This window comes from Neurospora hispaniola (genome assembly GCF_033458365.1).
Source record: "Neurospora hispaniola strain FGSC 10403 chromosome Unknown B0T23scaffold_4, whole genome shotgun sequence".
NCBI lineage: Eukaryota > Fungi > Ascomycota > Sordariomycetes > Sordariales > Sordariaceae > Neurospora > Neurospora hispaniola.
In genome coordinates, this window is record NW_026944409.1 from 4,179,550 (window position 1) to 4,199,332 (window position 19,783).

Here is a 19,783-nt window from a genome sequence, read left to right on the forward strand (position 1 = left end):
AACTATACCAACGAGGTCCTTGTCCTCGAAATTGATGGGGTACACGGGCAGAGACATGGATTCGGGAGATGCATGTGGTGGCGGGTTGAAAGCGCACGCCTAATGCGCTATGGGCCGCTTCCATCTCAGCCGCTCGTATGGCTGGTACAACTTTGGAGGCATGTCTGTGGGCAGAGCAGATCCGTATTCTATCATTTGGTAGGTCATGGCGTCCTGGGATGGGTGATAAGCGGAGGTGTTGGTGGAATGTTCTACGCAAAACAGACCGAGGAGGAGGGCGACGGTGGAGAGGGGGCCGCAAAGGAGGTTGTCGGCTTCATCTTTATAAGTGCGATGGTACCGGGTGAGCATCTCGGTATAGATCGTGGCGGCTAGGTTGTTCTCGAGCAGCGGGGAGGTGGCGACCAGCACATTGAGAGCGCCGAGGTCATCAATGAGATTGGAGGTATCAATAACCATGAAGGATAATGGGGCAGGGGTAAGGCTTCCGGGCTGGTAATCCTCCCCATCAAACTTTAAACGTCTGAAGCTATGCCGGCTGCGATACCAGTGGGCATTGACTGTCCTGCCATTTGCACAGCCTTGCAAAGTATGCCCAAAGGCAATGGCATCGCCGACAAACCACCTCGTTACCACGCTCCTCTCCGCCCATGCTTCCTTGAAACTCTGGCACCACGCCGCAAACTTCTCCATCACAAGCGCCACTACCTTTTGCGGTGCACTCACATCCTCCGGCTCACTCACCGTCCTCGTATACGCCTCCGCCAACGGAAACCCCAGAAGCGGATCCAGTCCCCAGTGCATCCTCACACGTCCGACATCCGGCGTGGCAAACATCGGGTTAACCTGCCTGCTCTCCTTCTTGACCGCATCGCTGTTTTGGGCTGAAAGACTCCCGACCCTCCAAAACCGTTGATGGAGATCGTTCAGATGGCGCATATCCTCATCCGCTGCCGGTGCCGCCGATCGTACGGCTGTGTAGACGAGGCCACAGCCAGTGCTATCCACTCGTTCATCGGTTTTCACACCTCTGGTCGCAGCCAGGTCCGCTTCGAACTTGGCTTTGAAGTCAACATCAGTAACCCCGGGTTCCTCGTTGCCTTCGAATTGAGCCCAGCATTGCCAGACTTCGCGGGCGCGGGAGAGGGAGTACGAGTCACAAAAGCGGATGCCTCCACGACCGTATGTGCTTGCGTGCCAGGTTTGGAGGGAGTCGGAAACGTCGATTAGCTTGCGGGCTTGTGAGGCGATGAGGCTGGCGAGGCGGGGTGGGAGGTAGAGGTGGTAGTAGATTGGGAAGAGGTCTTGTAAGGAGGGGGAGGGGGGAGTTTGGGAGTTTATGTCGATGAGGAGGGTTAGAAACAGGGTGTTGCGGGCTGTGTGCCGCCGGATGGAGGTCAGTTCTGCCCTTGTCCCTTCTCTTAAAGCTACCCAATTTCCGATGATGAGACGTACCGATGATGCTTCGCTCGTTGTCACAACAGGTTATGTCCAGTTGACGACCTTCTACTTCCCAGTTAGCCATTGAAGCCTCGCCCCGAGTGGACGGCTGTCGACAGGCTTACTATCATGATTGATCGTGAAGAGAATCTTGCGAAGATCTCCACACCCAAGAAGCAAGATGCTGATTAGGTCTTTCTGGTCATTTTCACTATCCTCGTCTTGCCTGTCATTTCCCTTCTCTCCTTCCTTTTCCTTCCCTTTTGTATCTCCTCGTTTCGTAGTGCGGGCGTGAGCGCGAATACGAAACGAAGGGGGAACGTCCTGCGTCAAGCACACGGCTGGCGTGTCACCCATGGGGTAGCTGTAGCGCAGGACGCCGGTGCCCACTGGCGTCAACATGGTGGATGTTGTTGCTGCGTTATGTGAAGTTGCTTGGGGATCTCCAGTCGATGGTACAGGTCACGACTTGCTCGTGCTGTTAGGTTATCGGCTTCGAGGATAGCCTGCCAGGAAGATGCTATGAGTTCTCTCTGAGTGTCTGCAGTGAATTGACTGCCTGAATGTGAGAAGTTGAGAAACAGACCTGGATGATGAGGGTTATATGTCCTGTCTGTCATGCTTCTTTACGTATCTGAACAGTTCTGGATTCAACTTTGGATGTACAGGTGATGTCCTTCATATTTCCTTTCTTTCTCTTCGCCATCCTGTCCGCTTTCTTCCCCAGTGTTTCTTGGTAAACATTATCACGAACCGGGATCATAGGTAGCAACATTGATGGATGGAGAAAGGGATTAGGTTAGAAGAGGCTGCTTCTTGGGACCAGAACAATCTTCAAGTGAGGATTACTATTTTCAGGGAGGAAGATCAAAGGTTCACAGGCGTGCATTGATCGGGGCCGGTGCTTTTTCTGATCCAAAGGCCTCTTCCTTGAGCTGTTCGATGCTTACCTATTTGGACAAGTACCTGACCTATTGACGACATTGGATGTTGGGTCCAGGTTTGAGTGTAAAGCTCACATTGGATCAGACCTAAACTTCCACTGATGCAAGCACATCAACAAACAATACCTTACCTAGAGGTAGGTATGTAGCTACTGGGGGTGTTGTCATAGTATGGCTGCTGTATCAAGTGGTATTTGGTCGCTCGACTTCTGAATCTGATCCCCGTTCAATGGAGGTTATCCTCAATTGGCTTGGATCAGTGGCCTTTTTGACTTCTGAACTTTATTGGATAAAGGCCATTTGGTCCCACCTTCCTGAGCACTTTCCCGGCGGCCTGTCATGCTTCAGCTGAGGCCCAACAGGTCACATGGAAATAGCTGCCCAACGAAGGAAACTGCAACCTCGTTCCAGTTTTTTGTCAGAAGTTCACAACTTACGACCCTGAACCATCACTTCTCGAAACTCGAAACTAGACCACAGCACCATCGACGAACTCCTCTATTTCCCCTGTGAATTGCTCTTCGCATCAAAGATCGCCACCCATGGAGTCGTTCCAGCCTTCGGGCGCTTCCACCCATCGACCTCTTCAAGGCAACGAAATCCGCGTCGTCACGCTCCACCCAGGCTCCTTTGACGACCCTGTCTTTTGCACTCTTGATCACGTCGTCCTTGACGGTCCGCGAGACGACTATATCGCAATCTCATACACCTGGGGAGACCCGACGCAGACTAAAGACATCAACCTCAACGGTCACTCCTATCCAGCTACGACTAACCTCCACTTGGCTCTAACTTATCTGCGCAACGAAAACGAGCCGCGACGCCTATGGATTGACAGCCTCTGTATCAACCAGCGAGATGTGGCCGAGCGGAATGCTCAGGTTCCTCGAATGCGGGATGTCTACGCCTTTGCTGCTGAAGTAAACGTCTGGCTCGGAGATTACGGGACAGTTAGCCAGTCGTCGTGGAGGCACACATTCGACCTTTGTATCAAGGTTGCCGTCATATTCAAAAAACAATTGTATTTCCAGGTACCAGGAGTCAAAGAGATCATGGACACATTACTCGAGAGGCCATGGTTTCAGCGGATGTGGGTGATACAAGAGGTGGCTGTCAGGAACTGGAAAGAGGATGGCGAAAAAGTCCAGTTTCTTGTCGGGCACTTGAGCCTGACGTGGTCCATCCTTGACATGGTATGTGGTGATATTGTGAATCACCTATTTCATATGGATGGCTTTGGGAAGCCGCTATCTACCGGACGGAGCTATGGATCGAGGAAACTTTTTCAGATTCGGACTGCGTGGGAAGCCGAGCACCGCGTGCGTGAGTCTTCTATGCAGGGCGTGTCTCAAACAATATCGCAGCAGCTGGCCTACCTGCTGTCCCGGTTCGTCAATTTCAAGGTCACGGACCCAAGGGATCGGATCTACTCGCTCCTTGGACTGTTGTATGGTCCGGAGAAGGTCCCGAATGACCTGGCACCTGATTATTCCAAGCCCGTGGACGAGGTATTCCATGCTTATGCTGCCTGGATGCTGGGAGATGGCGGGTGTATTGATATACTGTCACTGAACTCCCGTCAACGGGTGGGACGAAGATGCCCGTCATGGGTACCAGACTTCCAAGGTCAAACCCAGAATTTCTGGCATTGCCCGGTGGATAGAGGTAGCAATCCCATCAGGATCCTTCAAGAGAACGGGGTTCTGGAAATCGATGCATTGATCATCGGAACTGTACAAACTGTTGGACGGCGATGCAAGATATTGGAAGAGAGCAGGGTCATGCGCCTCCTTGACCCCGCCCTTGAGTTTCATGTTATCTGGGGATGCAGGCAGTATCTCCTCGACTGCGAGACCTGGATTCAAGTCCACGCTGGGGTTGTGATTGATCCAGCTCCATGGAAATTCAATGAGTACTTACTCAGCGATTACTTCGAGAAGTCTTTCCATGGGTTTCAAATCGCCACCTACATGCCCAGATTCGCAACGTTCGGAGACGCCTACAATGCTATACGTGCTTTCTGCAAGGAGGGAAGGTCCGTAGCTAGTCATGATATATGGGACAAAGTGGACAAATGCAGCGAATACGCCTATTTCATCGCACAGGAGTTCGATGGATTCACACCCTTCATGTGTGACAACGGAAAGTTGGAGTTCTGCAACAGCAAAGTGGATGTTCCAGAACCGGGAGACGTTCTTTGTTTGCTGAGGGGGTCATCGAAGCAGTACATTCTACGACGGGCCCCGCCTGATTCATTGGGAGAATGGATCATGGTAGGAACAACATACAATGTTGCTGACTTCAGTTACGTTGATCTTAGCAGAGGTGACAGATCTGAAGAGGAGGTCAATCTCGCCTACACTGAACTCTGGACAAAGAATGCGGACAAGATCTTTAAAGCGGTTATTTGTTGACCGTGGTGCTCACCTTTACTAGAGCGTACGCGACTAGAGTCTGTGAGCCAGGGGCATAGAAGGCACAAACCGTCACCATAATACACTACACTTACCATACGACTACATGTATTCCACCATGATGTTGCACGCCAGGCCCAAATATCCCCACGTCATTCAAGTCACAGCCAGCATCTTCTGCACCCAAGTGACCAACTGGGCCAACCATACCTACGATCTTCATTACAGTTTGTACCACTAAGCAGACATCCTTTGACCATTTACCACGACAAGTGGGTGCCCTCCCCTTCACTGGCCTCAGCCGTCCATCCACTTGACCCAGCTGGTCTTAATACTCCCCGATCCACAAAACTGAATTGTTGACATGCTCGGATGGTCTTCTGTGTTTCCGAGAACAATGACAATAAAGGCCAAAGTCAGCGCCACTGTCTTTTGCTTTCAGGGACAGGCAGCTGTACAACATCATTCGTGTGTCCTCAGCTTGTTGCCTAGCCAACATCATTCAGCCTTCCCAGGCCTTAGTCATACGTAGGTAATTTCCATCTGATCTTTTGGGAGTGCACGCCCTTCACTCCCCTTCTTATCAGCTCTCCCATTCACTCGGCTTCCTCCCATTCACCTGATCTCCTCCCAGTGACAGGCCACCCCCCACTTCTACCATAGCGCGTACAAAATTCTCAACTTCAGATCGCTTCTTCAAAATTTTTGTCCTTCTTCTCCAAACAAACAACACCCTCACAGAATTTTGTATCGACAACATAAGGGCGTATCATCTCGCCAACATCCATCCAAGATGCTGACACCAGGCTGCCCCAACGTCACCCGTACGTTCTATCCGTTCGGCGACACCCCCGCTGTGTGTCTGACGGAGAACATCCCGCCGGACAAAAAGGGCGAAGGGAAGCCGGTAGACATCCTGCTTCTCGGGTCGGGTGACATACGAAATGTGTTCTTCACAACGCACATGGACAAAACCCGCCAGTTGGATATCACTTGTTGTGATGTCGATCGGTTGGTGATTGGTACGTTTCCTTCCTTCTCTCTATTCCACCCCTTTCCCATCTTCAACAGCTAGAGGTAGGAAGGCTGACCGTGCATCTAATGTTCTGTTGTCCCCACAGCGCGCAACATCCTCCTGCTCACCCTGCTTATCGACCCTGACTTCAACATCAACCCCTCTTCTTCTTACTCACCCGGCTTACCTCACCCGCCGCCCACGTCTGATGACCTCTTTGCCATTTACTACCACCAACACCTTCCCGAAAACCTCGGCTGGCTCATTCGCTCGCAGGCCATGAGGCTGCGCCTGATCGGCTCAACAATGTCAACATGGAACGCAAGTCCCTACGGTCGTGGTCAGGAATTTCAACCCTATCCTTCTATGTCAAAGAGCAAAAAGAAGAAAGACGAGGGAAAACAGAAGGCCAACCCTGTCGGAGATGCCAGCAAATCACGCAACCCCACAAGCGGCATCCGCTTCACGGACTCGGGCACTCTAAAGATGCTAACCCAGATCTGGGACGCCTGGTTCTGTCGACCCGATTCCGCTCAGCAGGAGGCTCTATCAGACGGCCTTTTCAAGCGTCTCGGCACCGCTGTGCTCAAAAGGGAGCAAGAAGAGGTGGGAGTCCCTTACGCCGCTACAAGAGCAGCGGCATGCTCGTTCAGAGCTGCGATGCCGGTAGGCTTAGAGGCGACTTTCCATGCCACAGTGGCAAATGAGGATTTCTGGCGGTGGGGAGCAACGGGTTCAGAGGAGAGATATGACGAAGATGAGGATACAGACGAAAGCACGGATACCGATTCTGAGTTGGAGGACAACATGAAAAAGCAGAAGAAGGCAGACAAGGGAAAGGGGAAGGAAAAGGAGACGATGCCTTCGCAGGAATTCCAGAAGCAGGCTCAGGAGAGACGGAAAAAGACGACAAAGAGAAGCGCCGACTCGATCCAACGTCGAGTGATCAACCCCCTCTTCACCACCCCGTCCCCCGGCATCCGCATCGATCACTCTTGCGACCCTCTTCAAGGCTTCCACCTCGCACCTGCCTACCTTCCCATTGTCGGCCAGCCACCCCCAGACGAAGGAATGTCCCAACTGGAACGCCTCGAGGCCGTCGCCAAACAAGAATTTGCCGACTGGTGCAACTCCTTTCGCCGTGCGTGGCGCAAAGGCCGCATCACCCTCCGTTTCTTCATCGGCGATGCGCTCGCTTTTGCGCATACCCTCCAGCACCACAAGGCGGAAGACCTTGGGTATCCCATCGGCCCGACTTTTGGCAACTGGTATCGCTTCCGGGATTCATTCGATCCTCTGATCCTTGACAGCGATGATTACCGCATAGTGCCGAGTGAGTCGAACAGGTCTCCAGCGCCTATATCCTTTCACGTCATTGATACTTCATCTCTGGCCGACGATCTCGGAGCACTTAACGTGCTCATCTCCGCCTCTCCCCTCCTTGAAAATCGACTGGCAGCAACACTGTACACCGAGCACACACTTCCCCTGCCTCGGCCTTCCGACAGCAACGATGCGAGGCTGGGACCAAAGACACCCCAAGAGGTAGCAGACACTCTCCTGCATGGCGATCTCCTCACAATGTCCCTCCTCCTTGGTCTGTCGCCAGTAGAATACTACACAAACACTTATCCCTCTCCTCCGCCACCTACTTTTTCTTCCCCTTATTCCACCTCTGCCCCAGCACCACCCTCTCTCGGAACGCCGAGTCCTCCTCCTCCCGCTTTTGGTGCCTCCCCGTCGCCCTCCTCAACCCCAACCACCACTCCAGCCACCGCTGCACAGTACTTTAACCAGCGTCTAACCTGGAAGCGGCCCGTCTACCACCAACCCACCGACGGCAGCGGCAGGGACTGGACCATCAGCGACAAGAACAACATCTGGCCTGGCCCCAGTCCCGTTCTGCGTGAGGTAATGGAAGAGTTTGCAAGGGATTTCGAGGAATTTGAAAAGACGACAAGGGAGATTTCTGAGCATTTGAAGGCTCTGAAGGCAGAGGAGTGCGAAAAAGCAGAGGAGGATGAGGACAAAGAGGTGGAACAAGGAAAAGGAAAAGGAAAAGGCAAGGCGAAGAAGGAAAAGAAACCTCAGAAGAAGAAGACCACCGCCAAGGCACATATCCCGGAACATGTACGCAACATCCCTCCGGAAATACGTGAGGAAATGCTTGATTCCAGGGCGTTTCAGCAAGCGGCATTCGTGCTAAGGGACCTTGAGCTTCGGCGCGAATTCCGCAACCAGAAGGAGAGGTGGGAAAACATGCGGACGGAGATGCCACTGCGCAAGATCCGGTTTCAAGCTGATGAGCTTGTAGAGTTTCTGCTGCAAGTTTACTCGAGGATGTATGAGTCGAGGTACTTGTTTGAGAAAAAGAACGATGGCGATGGCGATGGCCCTAGTGACCCAGGTGCTGAAGGAAGTGCTCACAGGCATGGAGTGGGCTTCAGGTTGCTAAGTCCAAGGACATGCAATCGGGCGACCTTTGCGTCGCTTTTGAAGATTGTTCAGGAGCGAGTGGTCATCCTCGGCGATCCACTGCCAACCACTGATCCGTCTGAGGATGAGTCCATCGGACAGGTGGATTTCTCGGAATTTCTGGACGAAATCAGAAAGACGTCTTCTGAGCCCGACAGAGATTCGGTCAGTGGAGAGATTAGCGAAATCCTTGCAGCAACCGTTGACGCCTGTCGTTCTTCTCCCGACCCATCCGCTTCCACCAACTCGGCGGCAGCAACCGCAGACGGCGACGACGGCCATGGCGAGAGTGCCACAACTTCCAACTCCTCCGACCGCTACGCCAACGTCAATTTCGAACGATCAGACCCCTATGAGCCTTCCTCGTCCCCGGTACCCAACCTCGTTCCCTGCTCTCACTTCTCGGACTCATCTGAGAGCGACTCAGAGTCATCTTCTGCATCCACCATCATCGCCCCCTCAGCGGCCACGTTCTCCCCGTTCTTCTCATCATTGCCCTCGCGCCAGACCATTGCCTGGCACCATACGATGGAAGTAATGATTGAATCCCTCAAGCACTCCCTCGTCAACTACGTCGAAACCCAAGGCTCGTTCGACCAAGAGCTCTGCACCATCCTCCACCATTTCGGTGCTTACTCCTCGCCCGAGCACGCCATACCCGACCCCGACGCCCTGCTCAAACCGAGAGTGTACAACCCCGCCCACGAGGCAGTCCATAGTGCCAATAAGCACAACACGAGTCTCTACCAGTGGATCAACATTCCGAGCTCCCTCGCAGTTACTGTGCGGATCCCCCGACACTCACTCCTCACTTTGAAAACCATCATGTTGAGTTTGGAGACAGGTTTGAACATCTTGAGACCTGAGATAGCTGGCGGAGGAAGGGGCAGGGGAAAGATACCTGCACGATACGTCCCGGCTTTGCAGGCTTGCATTCGTCCTACGCATGACCATGAAGGTAAACCTGTCGCCAACTTGCCTGGCCACTTGTTTGCTTCTCTGCAGACGGGGTTCGGTCGGCTCGAGACCAAAGGACGGCGTTTCACTCCTCGATTCAGGCTCAACATCGAGACAGATCCACTCGGGTGGGAGGGACAGAGCGACCTGCTCGTCAGCTTCATGGTTCCTACCAGCATCTTGTTGGGGGACGCAGTGACGGGGTTGGTGACCCTTGAAGTTGTGCCTACGATTGGCCCCGATGTTGCGGGGCGGAACGAACTTTCATTCATGGCATCAGGAACTTTGAAGATGAACCTGAAGGTTTTTGAGGCTAACTTGGGTTCCGGTTCGTCTGTGTTCATCAGTCAGCATATGCCAAACCAAAGCGGAGTGACGAGGATGTGCGGTTTAACGGAAGAGCCACAGGACTAGGAGCCCGTGCCTCCCGCGGTCAAGACGATGATGACGGCCAAGATGGACGAGAACCACCAACGCATCCAATCGATCAGCACGCGAATTACCTTCCTCACCGACCGTCTCCTGGACAGACTGGAAAATAGGGAATGCAAAATCCGCTCGGTGCCGGTCACCCCTTGCTCCTATCATCTCATCATTTCCAGAGACCCCACCGCTTCATTCTTCTCCCACGGCTCCAACTACTCCCACTTGTGTCCCGTGATATTTCTCATCGACATTCCGCTCCCCACCAAGCATGAAAAGCAAAAAATCCGCACTGGCCGGTCCAAAGGCTTCATCGATCTAGAAACTCCGATTGAACCCTTCGCTTGGAGGACCTTCTTCACCCCATCTTTCATGCACCCCGTCCATTTGGAGCAAAGCACTCAGAAACCCATGAACTGGTCCCTTCCATATCTGCATGCCTCCAATTCATCTTCTCTATCATCCCCCTCGTCGTCTTCCGGTAATCCTCTCGACACCCTTCCCCGCCTCTGCCAAAGTGGCCCTCTCATCGGCTGCCTCCCGGACCCTTCCCTCCACAGTACTAACCGCTTCTGCCTCTGGTGGTTGCAGCTACAAAACCACCACTACCAGTTCTCCCGGCGCGAAGCCACAATGCATTCGCATTTCTCTCAGATCGCTGACCCACTCCCGAGAAATGCTTCTCGCGAGGAAAAAGAGAAGCAGCTCAAGGAAAAAGACGAACAGTTTGCTAACGCTCTGAATCGGTATCTCATAACATCCGGCGAGCATGCCAGGTTTGAGTTCAAAATCACCTTGTCCACGCTGTTTGACATGGCGGCCGGGGTCCTGAGGCCGAAGTCAGACTGGAGGCACATAAATCCGAATATCATGTTGACGCCGGATACTGAATGTAGGAGCGTGTTTGCGCTGTGCGACTTTGCTCCCAGCCAGAAGTCGCCGGATTGCACTTGCCATGAGAATTGTCTTGACTGCGGCAAGGAGATGGGCAGCGGCACCGGCAGTAGTGTCAGTTGGAGCGAGGGTGCTGCCACTGGCAATCAACCTGAACATTCTAGACATGGGATGAGACGAATCGTCATCTTTATTGCGAAAGACGGCATCTGTCTGGACTTGGCTCATGGAACGGTGATACTGGATACCGCTGTGCTGGTGATCACCAGGGAGTTGCGCCAGAGCTTGCCCAGATACTTGACAGACGGGAGCATCGGCGACCCGATGCCTATTTATAATCAATCCGTCATGTCCCAGTCGATGAGAACTTGGAAGGAGGCTCTGCCTGCTTTTGCTGAGCGGTGTCGCGGCCATACATGGGAGCATGGACCAACTTGTGAGTACAAGAAGAAGCAGAGGGCACTGGTGGCGAACCATGTGCAGTCTCGGAAGGATGATCCGGTGTTTTGCTCGTGCAGCATGGGTAAACTGCCTAAGAGTTGGTCAGTGTGTGAAGATTATCCGATTCCACAATGGGAGGAGATCGGGCCGTATCTTGTTAGAGCGGCCATCAGCCTTCCGTTTGGATGTCCAGGGCTTGGAGAACCGTATCAGCACCCGATGAGCTGGGATCCTCTGCTCTATCCCCATACTGGTCCAGTTACAGGTGTGACTTCTGGCGCTCCGGGTGCAGTTACAACTTCAGCAGCAGCAGCTCCGGGCAGAGCTCCCGTTTCGACTTCGACTCCGGCTCCGGCTACAACCGGCATGAGCCAGCCTCCATCTGCGAATAGGATCCAAGCCAACCCCACAAGGTCAGCTCCGGCCTCAGTTCCGACTCGAACGATAGCTCCAACTGACACTCGCTCGACGTTGTCCGCCAAAGCACTCGAAATACGACCTCCGAAACCAGTCTCGACTTCAACTCCGGTTGCGGCTTCGACTGGCACTGGCTTGACTCAGGCCCAGGCCCAAGCTCTGGTGGCTAAAGCCGCTCGTTTGGCTCTGAATCCGAAGCGGCCTTCAACCTCAGGTCAAGCTTCAGTTCAAGCCCCGCCTCCTGCTGGCATCAAGTCGGCTTCAGCTAATGCCAAACCTGGACCCGCCACGGCTACCACAAAGCCCACGGTGAGATACAGGTGCACTTTTTGCAACGAGCCAAAGAACAGAGGGAATGGAGGCGACTTGAATCAGTGCTCCAAGTGCAAGGAAGCACGGTATTGTTCGAAGGAGTGCCAGGTGGCAGATTGGAAGAGACACAAGAAGGAATGTGATCTTGGTGCTGGTGCTAATGCTGTGAATGGCAAGCAGAAAGTGAAGGGAAACGAGAAGCAAAAGGACGAGAAGAAGGGAAAGTAAGGGGCATCGCATATGTAAGATATTGTAATATTTGAGCCACACTGCCTGCTTGGTACCCTACGCAAATGGGTCCAGCGCGTGGATGTGGCAGAGTATAGTCACTCTCCTCTTGAAGAGATTCTCGTAGATCTTTCAGCAGAGGGTTGGTGCTTAACTCGGCCATTACGGGGGACTTCACGACCAGTTTCGGTCCTCTCCTTTATAGTACAGCTCAAAAGTCAATGAAAGCTTATCAAATAATCCCGAATGAAAATATGTGTCCCACTGTGACTGATATACAAAAAGCAGAGATGAAGCCACTCTTTTAATTTTGAAACCCACTTGAGCACCTAAGTAATGGGCCATCAGTCCAAGAACACAGGTATTATTTCCACCACGAGGCCACCGTGAAAGGATAGGGCAACGTAAATGAATTGTTTGGGAGAATCAGAGCGGATGAATTGCTGGATATGCGCACAACTCAGTTACTGTTCAGTCATGACAGAGTGACGAGACGAACAAGGAGCGCAAGAAAGAAACAGGCCGATATCATAAAATGTGTCAAAGGTAACAAGAGTCTCGTCAAGCTAACACAACAGGCGTGGGTCGTCAGGTGGCAGCCAGAGAACAAACAGTGCTTGAAGCAATCAACACACTTGTCAACAACACATCAAGCAACATTGAAAGACAACGGCACGTCCCGTGATGAGACAATTACTGTATGTCAAACGATTGCCACGAGGAGACAGGAAAGGAAATAACCGTAACGCCGAACGAAGCTTGCTCGCCTCCAGTCTCCAGCGACGACTTTAGCAAAGACTGAGACCTTGCAAACGAGGTACATATGTATGTAACGATGTTGATCGGCAGGGACGTGACTGATGATCGTTCTGATAGCTTCGGCCGTAGTACCCTTTTCTGGAGGAGGAGGCGGGCATGGATGTGGTGTGGATGGTGTGGATGCTGTGGGTGGGTTCGGGCTATGTTTTGTTTCGGAGAGGAACGTTGAAGCCTTCTGGTTTATGGCCCACCATGAGGTGATGAAAGTCACGAGACAATGAACAGAGGTCTGAAGCTTCACGCAGAGGATGGAGAATGTTGCCTGGCGCGGGAGGATGATGGAAAGTGGATCTTGTTGAAATTCGACGACAGTTCAAGTTGAGTGCTGGTGCCGCGGGGAAAAAGTGACACTCGCAAACGAGGGGAAGAAGAAAGGAATTGGCCCACTCAGGCTTGTGACGGACGGATTGAACGTGTAAGTTTAGATGGCTCTCTAACCGAGTGCGGTAGTGAACGCACCAAAAGCTGTTAGGACCTTAGCCGAACTTGGCATCCACATCTGGCATCAAACAAAAGCCCCCCCCCCCCCCCCCCCGCGGAAGGGACCATGCAGTCGCCAGTTGAGTTGCACTGATCCAGACCGAGAAGGTGCACACTGCATTTCGTGTACACCATCTGCCCGCGCACCTTCCCGGTCTTAAACATTCGTGCATTGCTTGACGCCGAACAGAACTGAAATGGCAAGTGGTATGTACTATAAGTGAGGGGTTCGTCAACTTCGAAAGGGTCGCCAATGGGACAGGAACTTGAACCTTGAGGCAATTTTTTTCCTTTGGCTGCAGTCACGGCGGGTCCTTCTTGATTCAACCAAGTTCCGTTGCCAACAAAGGTTCTCAATCCCGCCGCTTCAGTTTCCTTTGTAGCTTCCACTTCTGCCTCAGGTCCGTCGACTGGAGTTAGAACACCAACCGTAAGCATGCAGCTCCCAGACACCACGCACACTCGGAGATGAGATGGTGATGTGAAGTGGACCCCCCCCCCCACGTCCCCCGCTGCCACAGGCACGGCAGGCACTGCATCTTCCACCGACTGCCACCATCATGGCCTCCGTTTTCAAGTCTTTCCCCAGCTCCGTTCCCAGCCACCAGGCACTCTATGGCACCCTCGACCTCGAACTCGTGTTCAACGCCGTTTTTTGTCGGCCGCGTGTGTTTTATCAGATCCGCCGAGCGTTCCTCCGCCCGCCCCTCGTCTCTTCGGCTTCTTACCCAAGTACCTTCGGCTCAAAGATACGTAATCTGATGCCAAGGTCATCGCCAACCAAGGGCGTGTTTCGAATCCCAACCCAGAGGGGTCGAAAACTTTTTATCTGATCCGATCATCGGCCCCTTGCTACAGGCATTTCCCGCATTTTTTTTCCCACCCTTCTGATGATCTGATAATCGCGCTGCACGTGGAAAATCGCGCGAGTGGTAGAAACAACCACACCACCGCCAGCTCCATAAAGTTGTGATTACCCCTGCCAGTAATAAAAACTTGTGCAGGACAGAAGAAGGTCGAAGAAGTGTGTGTGTCCAAAAGGTATACCCAACGCTATTTTGCTTCAGCTGCGAAACGAGACAAGCATGAAAGCTATGCTATGCCAAAGCCAACAACCGAAAATAATAATAGAAAAATTATGTACAACAGAAGTAAAAGTGACATGTAAGGAAATTTTTCTTTCCAAAACAAAACCATGTGAAAACCCCAAAGGTATTTTTCCGTTCCAGATTTAGACAATCATCAATGGATGTAAAAAAAGGAAAATCGCTCTCGCTGTGACACAAGCAACAACATTGGTATCATCGTGCTCCCTCCCTCCCCTTTTTAAGCACCGAAAATTGATTTGACGATCTCGCCAGACCGTGTAGACAGAACAGAAAGAAGAGTATCAGACAACTGTTTGTGACCGTTAGCGTTCATCATCGACAAAATGCACCCCGTCATCAGAGAGACAAGAAAGGAAGACTTACACCATGAGTTCCCTCACAGCACCCTTGCAGCCAGATGCCACTGCCCTGGGCGACCTTGCCCTCCCCAAATTTGACCGAATAATCACGGTTGGCCTCAATCACCCTCATGCTCTTCTCCTCGCCACCCTCGACAAACCACCTATCCTTGGATGATCCTTTGGCAGCCTCGGCGACCAGCGCCTGATCGGCCTCGGGCAACAGCGGCCACGTGGGCTTGAGCATATCCACATGCGCCATGCGCTTGTAGCCAGTAGCGCAAATAATCACGTCCACATCGAGCGTCTCCTCGTCCACAATGGGTCCATCGGTGACATCAGTCTCCTCCTCCTCGCCATAGAAGTAGCGGCCGACCTTGATCTTGAGCGTATCACCCTTCTCCGAGACCGAGACCACCTTGCGCGCGGCCATGATACGGTGGGGCCATTTCGTCTCGTCGGTACCGAGCACGCGGCGCTGGTGGTACATGACCTCGTAAAGGTGCTCAATGAGCTCGAGACGGACAACGCCGTAGTTGGTCGCCTTGGCGTCGGCAAGAAAGTGGGTGCGGTAGGCCGAGGGGCGGGCGTGGATGGTGTCGATGAACTCGGGGTTGAAGATGGAGTTGACACTGGTAGAGAATTGTTAGTTGCATGCTTCCAGAATGGCAAAAGATGGAAAGAAAGAGGGACAGAGAGAACGTACAAGGGTGAATCATCAGAAGGCTTCATGAACTCGGAGCGCATAATCATATAAGTCTTGGAGTTGGGGTAGAGGTTCTGAACGTTGTTGAAGATTTCCGCTGCCGACTGGCCAGCACCGAGAACAGCCACGCGCACGGGAGCGGACTGGTCGCGAAGAAGCTTGGGAATCACGCTGGCGTACTGGCTCGAGTGGATGACGCGGGGGTGCTTCTGGGGAAGAGGCTTGGGGATCGAGGCCTGGCCGCCGAGAGCAAGCAAAACGTTGCGAGCCTGGAAGGTGGTGATCTCGCCAGTAGTTATGTCGCGGGAAGTAACCGTGAAGAGCTTGTTAGCCCCGGAAGACTGAACGGGCTCGACTGCCACAACCTCGGTCTGATACCTCACAACGTCATCGAAATGGCGTGCGCACCACCGAAGGTAATCCTCGAACTCGACTCTCGCAGGGGTAAAGGTGCTGAGGTTGATGAAGTCGATGAGGCGATCATTCTGGTGCAGGTAGTTGAGGAAAGTGAAGTGGGAGCGGGGATCGCGGAGAGAGGCAAGGTCCTTGAGGAAGGAAATCTGCATCTTGGCTCCAGGAAGGAGCATGCCGGCGTGCCAGGCGAAATCGGCCTGCTTCTCGAGGAAGAGGACCTTGGGCGACTCGGAAAGCTGGCCGGCCTCGATAGCGTCGTGCGTAGCAATGGCGACGGAAATACTGGCGGGGCCGAAGCCAACGCAAACGAGATCGTGGACCTCATCCGAAGGCGTGTGCCTCAAATGGCGGCTCTTGGAGAAGTTCTTGTATTGGCTGGTGGTGGTAGCAGCGGCAGAACTATTGCTCACGCCATTGGCCACAGGCTCAGAGGTGTAACCACTGGACGAGACGGAGGAAGAGTCATCCATGTTGCAGTGAGGCGACATTTCTTAAATGTTGTGTGTGTTGTAGGGACGCCGGAAGGCTGCTTTACTATGGATATACGGCGGAATGACGGGATTATGGCGGCACAGTAACAGTTGAGCTTGGGCGATCCCGGTGTAACTGGCTGCGGGGAATCAAGTCCAATGGCGAACAACGTCTGTGTGACTTGGGGTTCGTGTCTGCTGTAGTGAATCCACGCGTTAACTCCAACTTGCACAGAGTATGTAGATGCCAGGAACGGAGTTGCCCACGTTGTCTTGTCTAGGATTGATGCAAGTGGTAGTAGAAACCGGGAAGAGGTGGTGCTCAAAAAGCCCAACGGTAGTTCCGGGTGAATGAGGGAACGGGAGGAGGATAGGAAGCGAGAGGTCGAGTAACACCGCGAGGGTTGCTTTGGATGATGGAGGAGGTATAGGAAAGGGGAAGGAAGGGAAAAGCAAGAGGGAGTGGAAGTGGGAAAAGTAGGTGGCAGAGGCGGCCGTTTTGATACTGTGGTAAAGAGAAGAGAGTTGTTGATCTTTGGATCAAAGAGGGTCAGGTGTGATACATGAGTAAACACGCACCGTGTGTCGCCATTCCCACTCGGAGGACCTACATGGTGTAGTCTATCGTTCTCGTCCCATGTTGCGGTTCCATCTTGACTGCTCTCTGCCTCGAACCGAGCTGTTCGCTGCTAGGGACGAGTATGTAAGCTAGTCGGGCCAAGAACCAAACGTGCTGCTGTTGCTGGTGTTTACCGGGCTATCCTGGCTGAGTTGCGGAGCTCCATCCGGCTTGTGGTGCAATCCATGGCATGATTCCAACGTTGGATCGATTGCGGGGACGGATTCCCTCCCGGACGGTCTCTCGGATGGTGTTCTCAATTCATGTGTTTTCGACCCTCACTTTCCTCCCACTTGTATGTCGGTCCCGCTTTTCTCGCCGCCATGGTGGTGTCTGGATTTCCTGGCAATTCCGGGTCCATGGACTTGGTGTCAGGACAGCATCACCGTATCGTGGTTCCGAGACTCACACTGCAGTGCCGACTTCTCGATCGATGGCTGGCCGCAATCAGTGTGGGTTGACCGTGTGGTGGGAGCTTTGTGACGGTGTCGTGCTGGGGGCATTTCAGTCCAGTTCGGTTGTTGTGACAATGATGATGGATGGGAAATGGAGACGGATGGTGGGGTTGGTGATAGGTGACTCCATCACGGTGGGGTTGGAATCTTCCAAACGGATCTTGGTTGGCCAATTGCCGTCAAGACATGGCTCATGCGGGTCCGTTTGCTTGCCAGGTTCGTGCTTCACAGGAAGGTGCCACAAGTGGGTTCGCCAGGCTCAGCCAGGTCCGGGATGCGTCGGGGCGGCACCGGCGTTATCTTCGGATCAGATAAGATGCGATCAGTGGATGTTTTATCTGATCTCGACCATTCAGGCACCACTCATGGCCCGAGACCGTCTCGTCTTTCCGCATGTCCGAACAGTGAACATGGGCCGGGGTTGGAAAGTACAAAAAGCCGCTGTCACAAGGACGACGCCGGATGGAGAGGCGGTAATGGGCGGAATGAAAAGGCGAGAGAGAGAGAAAAAAAATTTACTATCAGATCGGACCTGGGTGGAGTGCGGTTTGCCTTGGGACTCCGCCTGTTTTTTTCTTCCAAGGATTGCGTCACCGATCATTGTCTTTTTCTAGTCATTTCGGCCGTTTGAGGACTGTTTTCCATTAGTTGAGCCGACTTGACCATTTCAGGAGTTCGTGTAAATGCGCACACTCTGATCAACATCGGTTTCAAACACATATCTTCTCACTTCCAGGTCACCAGTCTGCCACGCTGGCTGAGCTTCCGAGTGAAAAAAAAAAAAGAGTAGAGTAGAATAAAGCTGAACAACCCAGTCACTCCTCTTCCCCTGAACCAGTGACTCCGAGTCTCATTTCACCCACAGTGGGATGAAAATTTGACTCATGTCCATCCGTTCTGGGATGCTTGGTCCGACCCGAGGTGTACCCTGTTGTGGGGGGCTGGGTCCTGTCATGAATGGTGCGGCAAGGGCACGTCTTTAGCCTTTTCACCATTCTGGAGCTTTCCGCGGGCCTACGGGATAATATCTGATGATCTGATAAGATTTGATGGTGCTAGCACCACGCAGCATCCATCCATCACCTCGGAGACCGAAACGCCAGATCATTTATTCCCTGCAAGTGTCGTACCGTTTTTGCTCCTCCGTTTGTTCCCACCGTCGCCAACCCCGGCCGTGTTGTCGTCGTTAATGGCGCAAACGAGACAGCGGCAACGAGGGGCGTCGGCGACATGGTGGCTTGATATCAACGAACATTGAAGGCCATCCAGCAGCATCTTTCGAAACGTGTTGTAAGTAGCCTTCTGGAGCTTCCAGTCAGTTCTCGATACGTGACAGTTACTGTAGGTCTCTGAAACTTGTTCAAGCGAAGTGGAAGTGCTGCAATCGACAGGTTCAAGCAAGAAACGAAGGTACGTAAGCTAGTGGATCGATCAACATGGCCTAAGACAAAGTCACGCAGGTACAATGCCTGCATGTCTGGCAGATGAAGAAAGGTGCTACACTGAGTTTTCCGGAAGAACCGTTATCACCATTGATATCACGGAGAGGTGAGAAAAAGAAAAAGAAAAAAGAAGAGAGGAAGAAAGGATCTTTTCAGCAAAAAAAAAAAAAAAAAGGGACATAGAAAAAAGAAAAGTTGGATAGATCCGGGGCCGGTGTCGACGCTGAATCATGTACCTACCAAGCTTTGCGCGGGCTGCTCTCAAGGTCAGTGCTAGGGCTTGCGGTCAGGGTTAGGTGTTAGAATTCGTTCCGGGGGTGCAGGGGACCGATGCCGAAAGGCCCCCGCGTGCGAAATAGAGTTTCAGCATTATAAAAGAAAAGGTGGTTTCATTTCTCGTTGTTTTGGTGCAAAAGTGATCGAATGTCTTTTGGTGAGGATTCCCGTCGGTGATGGTCGCTCCCGTGCCAGAGCGATGCCAAAAATGCCAAGCTTTGGGTCTTGGCTGTTAATGGCAGTTTGCTCAGTTTGGACTCCACACAGTCGATTTGAAATCGAACGACGAACACAGTCGATGAGGGTTCATCCGGTTTGCAAAACAAGGGCAAAAAGAAACAGATGGGAAAGTAGTGTAGGAGTGATGGAAAATGGGGAACGGGGGATGAAACCACAAGACATAGTTGCCGAGGTATACTACCTCTACGTAGTGAGAAATAGAACGGACGGGCAGCAATTGAAGGAACACGAAATCCTCACAACACAGTGCCCTGGAGAGGCACCCCAACGTCTCCACTGTAACCTCAGGTCATCACACCATCTCGATTTTTGGTTTTCGAAGAAGGAACGTCGTCCGCACCGTCACTGGCGGCCACTTTTACTGCGTGTAGTGTGATTGCAGTGACATTTTGAAGAGTTTGCGTTTCGATCTTGAAGGTAAATGTCACGAGTATCAAGTAGAGGTATGTTTGAAT

General features: G+C 52.7%; 4 protein-coding genes across 4 annotated transcripts; 2 read left to right on the forward strand and 2 right to left on the reverse strand.

Annotated features, from left to right (window-relative positions):
• Positions 1 to 99: 99 nt before the first annotated feature.
• On the reverse strand, positions 100 to 1,797 carry B0T23DRAFT_442930 (uncharacterized protein; the record flags this gene model as incomplete). The annotated part of the gene is made up of 2 exons (XM_062840838.1): positions 100 to 1,376; positions 1,566 to 1,797. 2 exons carry the CDS (start codon positions 1,795 to 1,797, stop codon positions 100 to 102), a joined length of 1,509 nt encoding a protein of 502 aa, XP_062693498.1.
• Positions 1,798 to 2,808: 1,011 nt separating this feature from the next.
• On the forward strand, positions 2,809 to 4,963 carry B0T23DRAFT_154558 (heterokaryon incompatibility protein-domain-containing protein). The gene has a single exon (XM_062832607.1). It carries the CDS (start codon positions 2,927 to 2,929, stop codon positions 4,796 to 4,798), a length of 1,872 nt encoding a protein of 623 aa, XP_062693499.1. The 5' UTR covers positions 2,809 to 2,926; the 3' UTR covers positions 4,799 to 4,963.
• A 628-nt stretch (positions 4,964 to 5,591) lies between these two features.
• Positions 5,592 to 12,185, forward strand: B0T23DRAFT_442938 (uncharacterized protein; the record flags this gene model as incomplete). Its single annotated transcript, XM_062840839.1, has 3 exons — positions 5,592 to 5,820; positions 5,920 to 9,548; positions 9,660 to 12,185. The coding sequence occupies 3 exons, from the start codon at positions 5,592 to 5,594 to the stop codon at positions 11,958 to 11,960; spliced, it is 6,159 nt and encodes a 2,052-aa protein (XP_062693500.1). The 3' UTR covers positions 11,961 to 12,185.
• A 2,400-nt stretch (positions 12,186 to 14,585) lies between these two features.
• B0T23DRAFT_316125 (FAD/NAD(P)-binding domain-containing protein) lies at positions 14,586 to 16,314 on the reverse strand (the record flags this gene model as incomplete). Its single annotated transcript, XM_062834906.1, has 3 exons — positions 14,586 to 14,657; positions 14,732 to 15,338; positions 15,413 to 16,314. 3 exons carry the CDS (start codon positions 16,312 to 16,314, stop codon positions 14,586 to 14,588), a joined length of 1,581 nt encoding a protein of 526 aa, XP_062693501.1.
• Between the last annotated feature and the right edge of the window lie 3,469 nt (positions 16,315 to 19,783).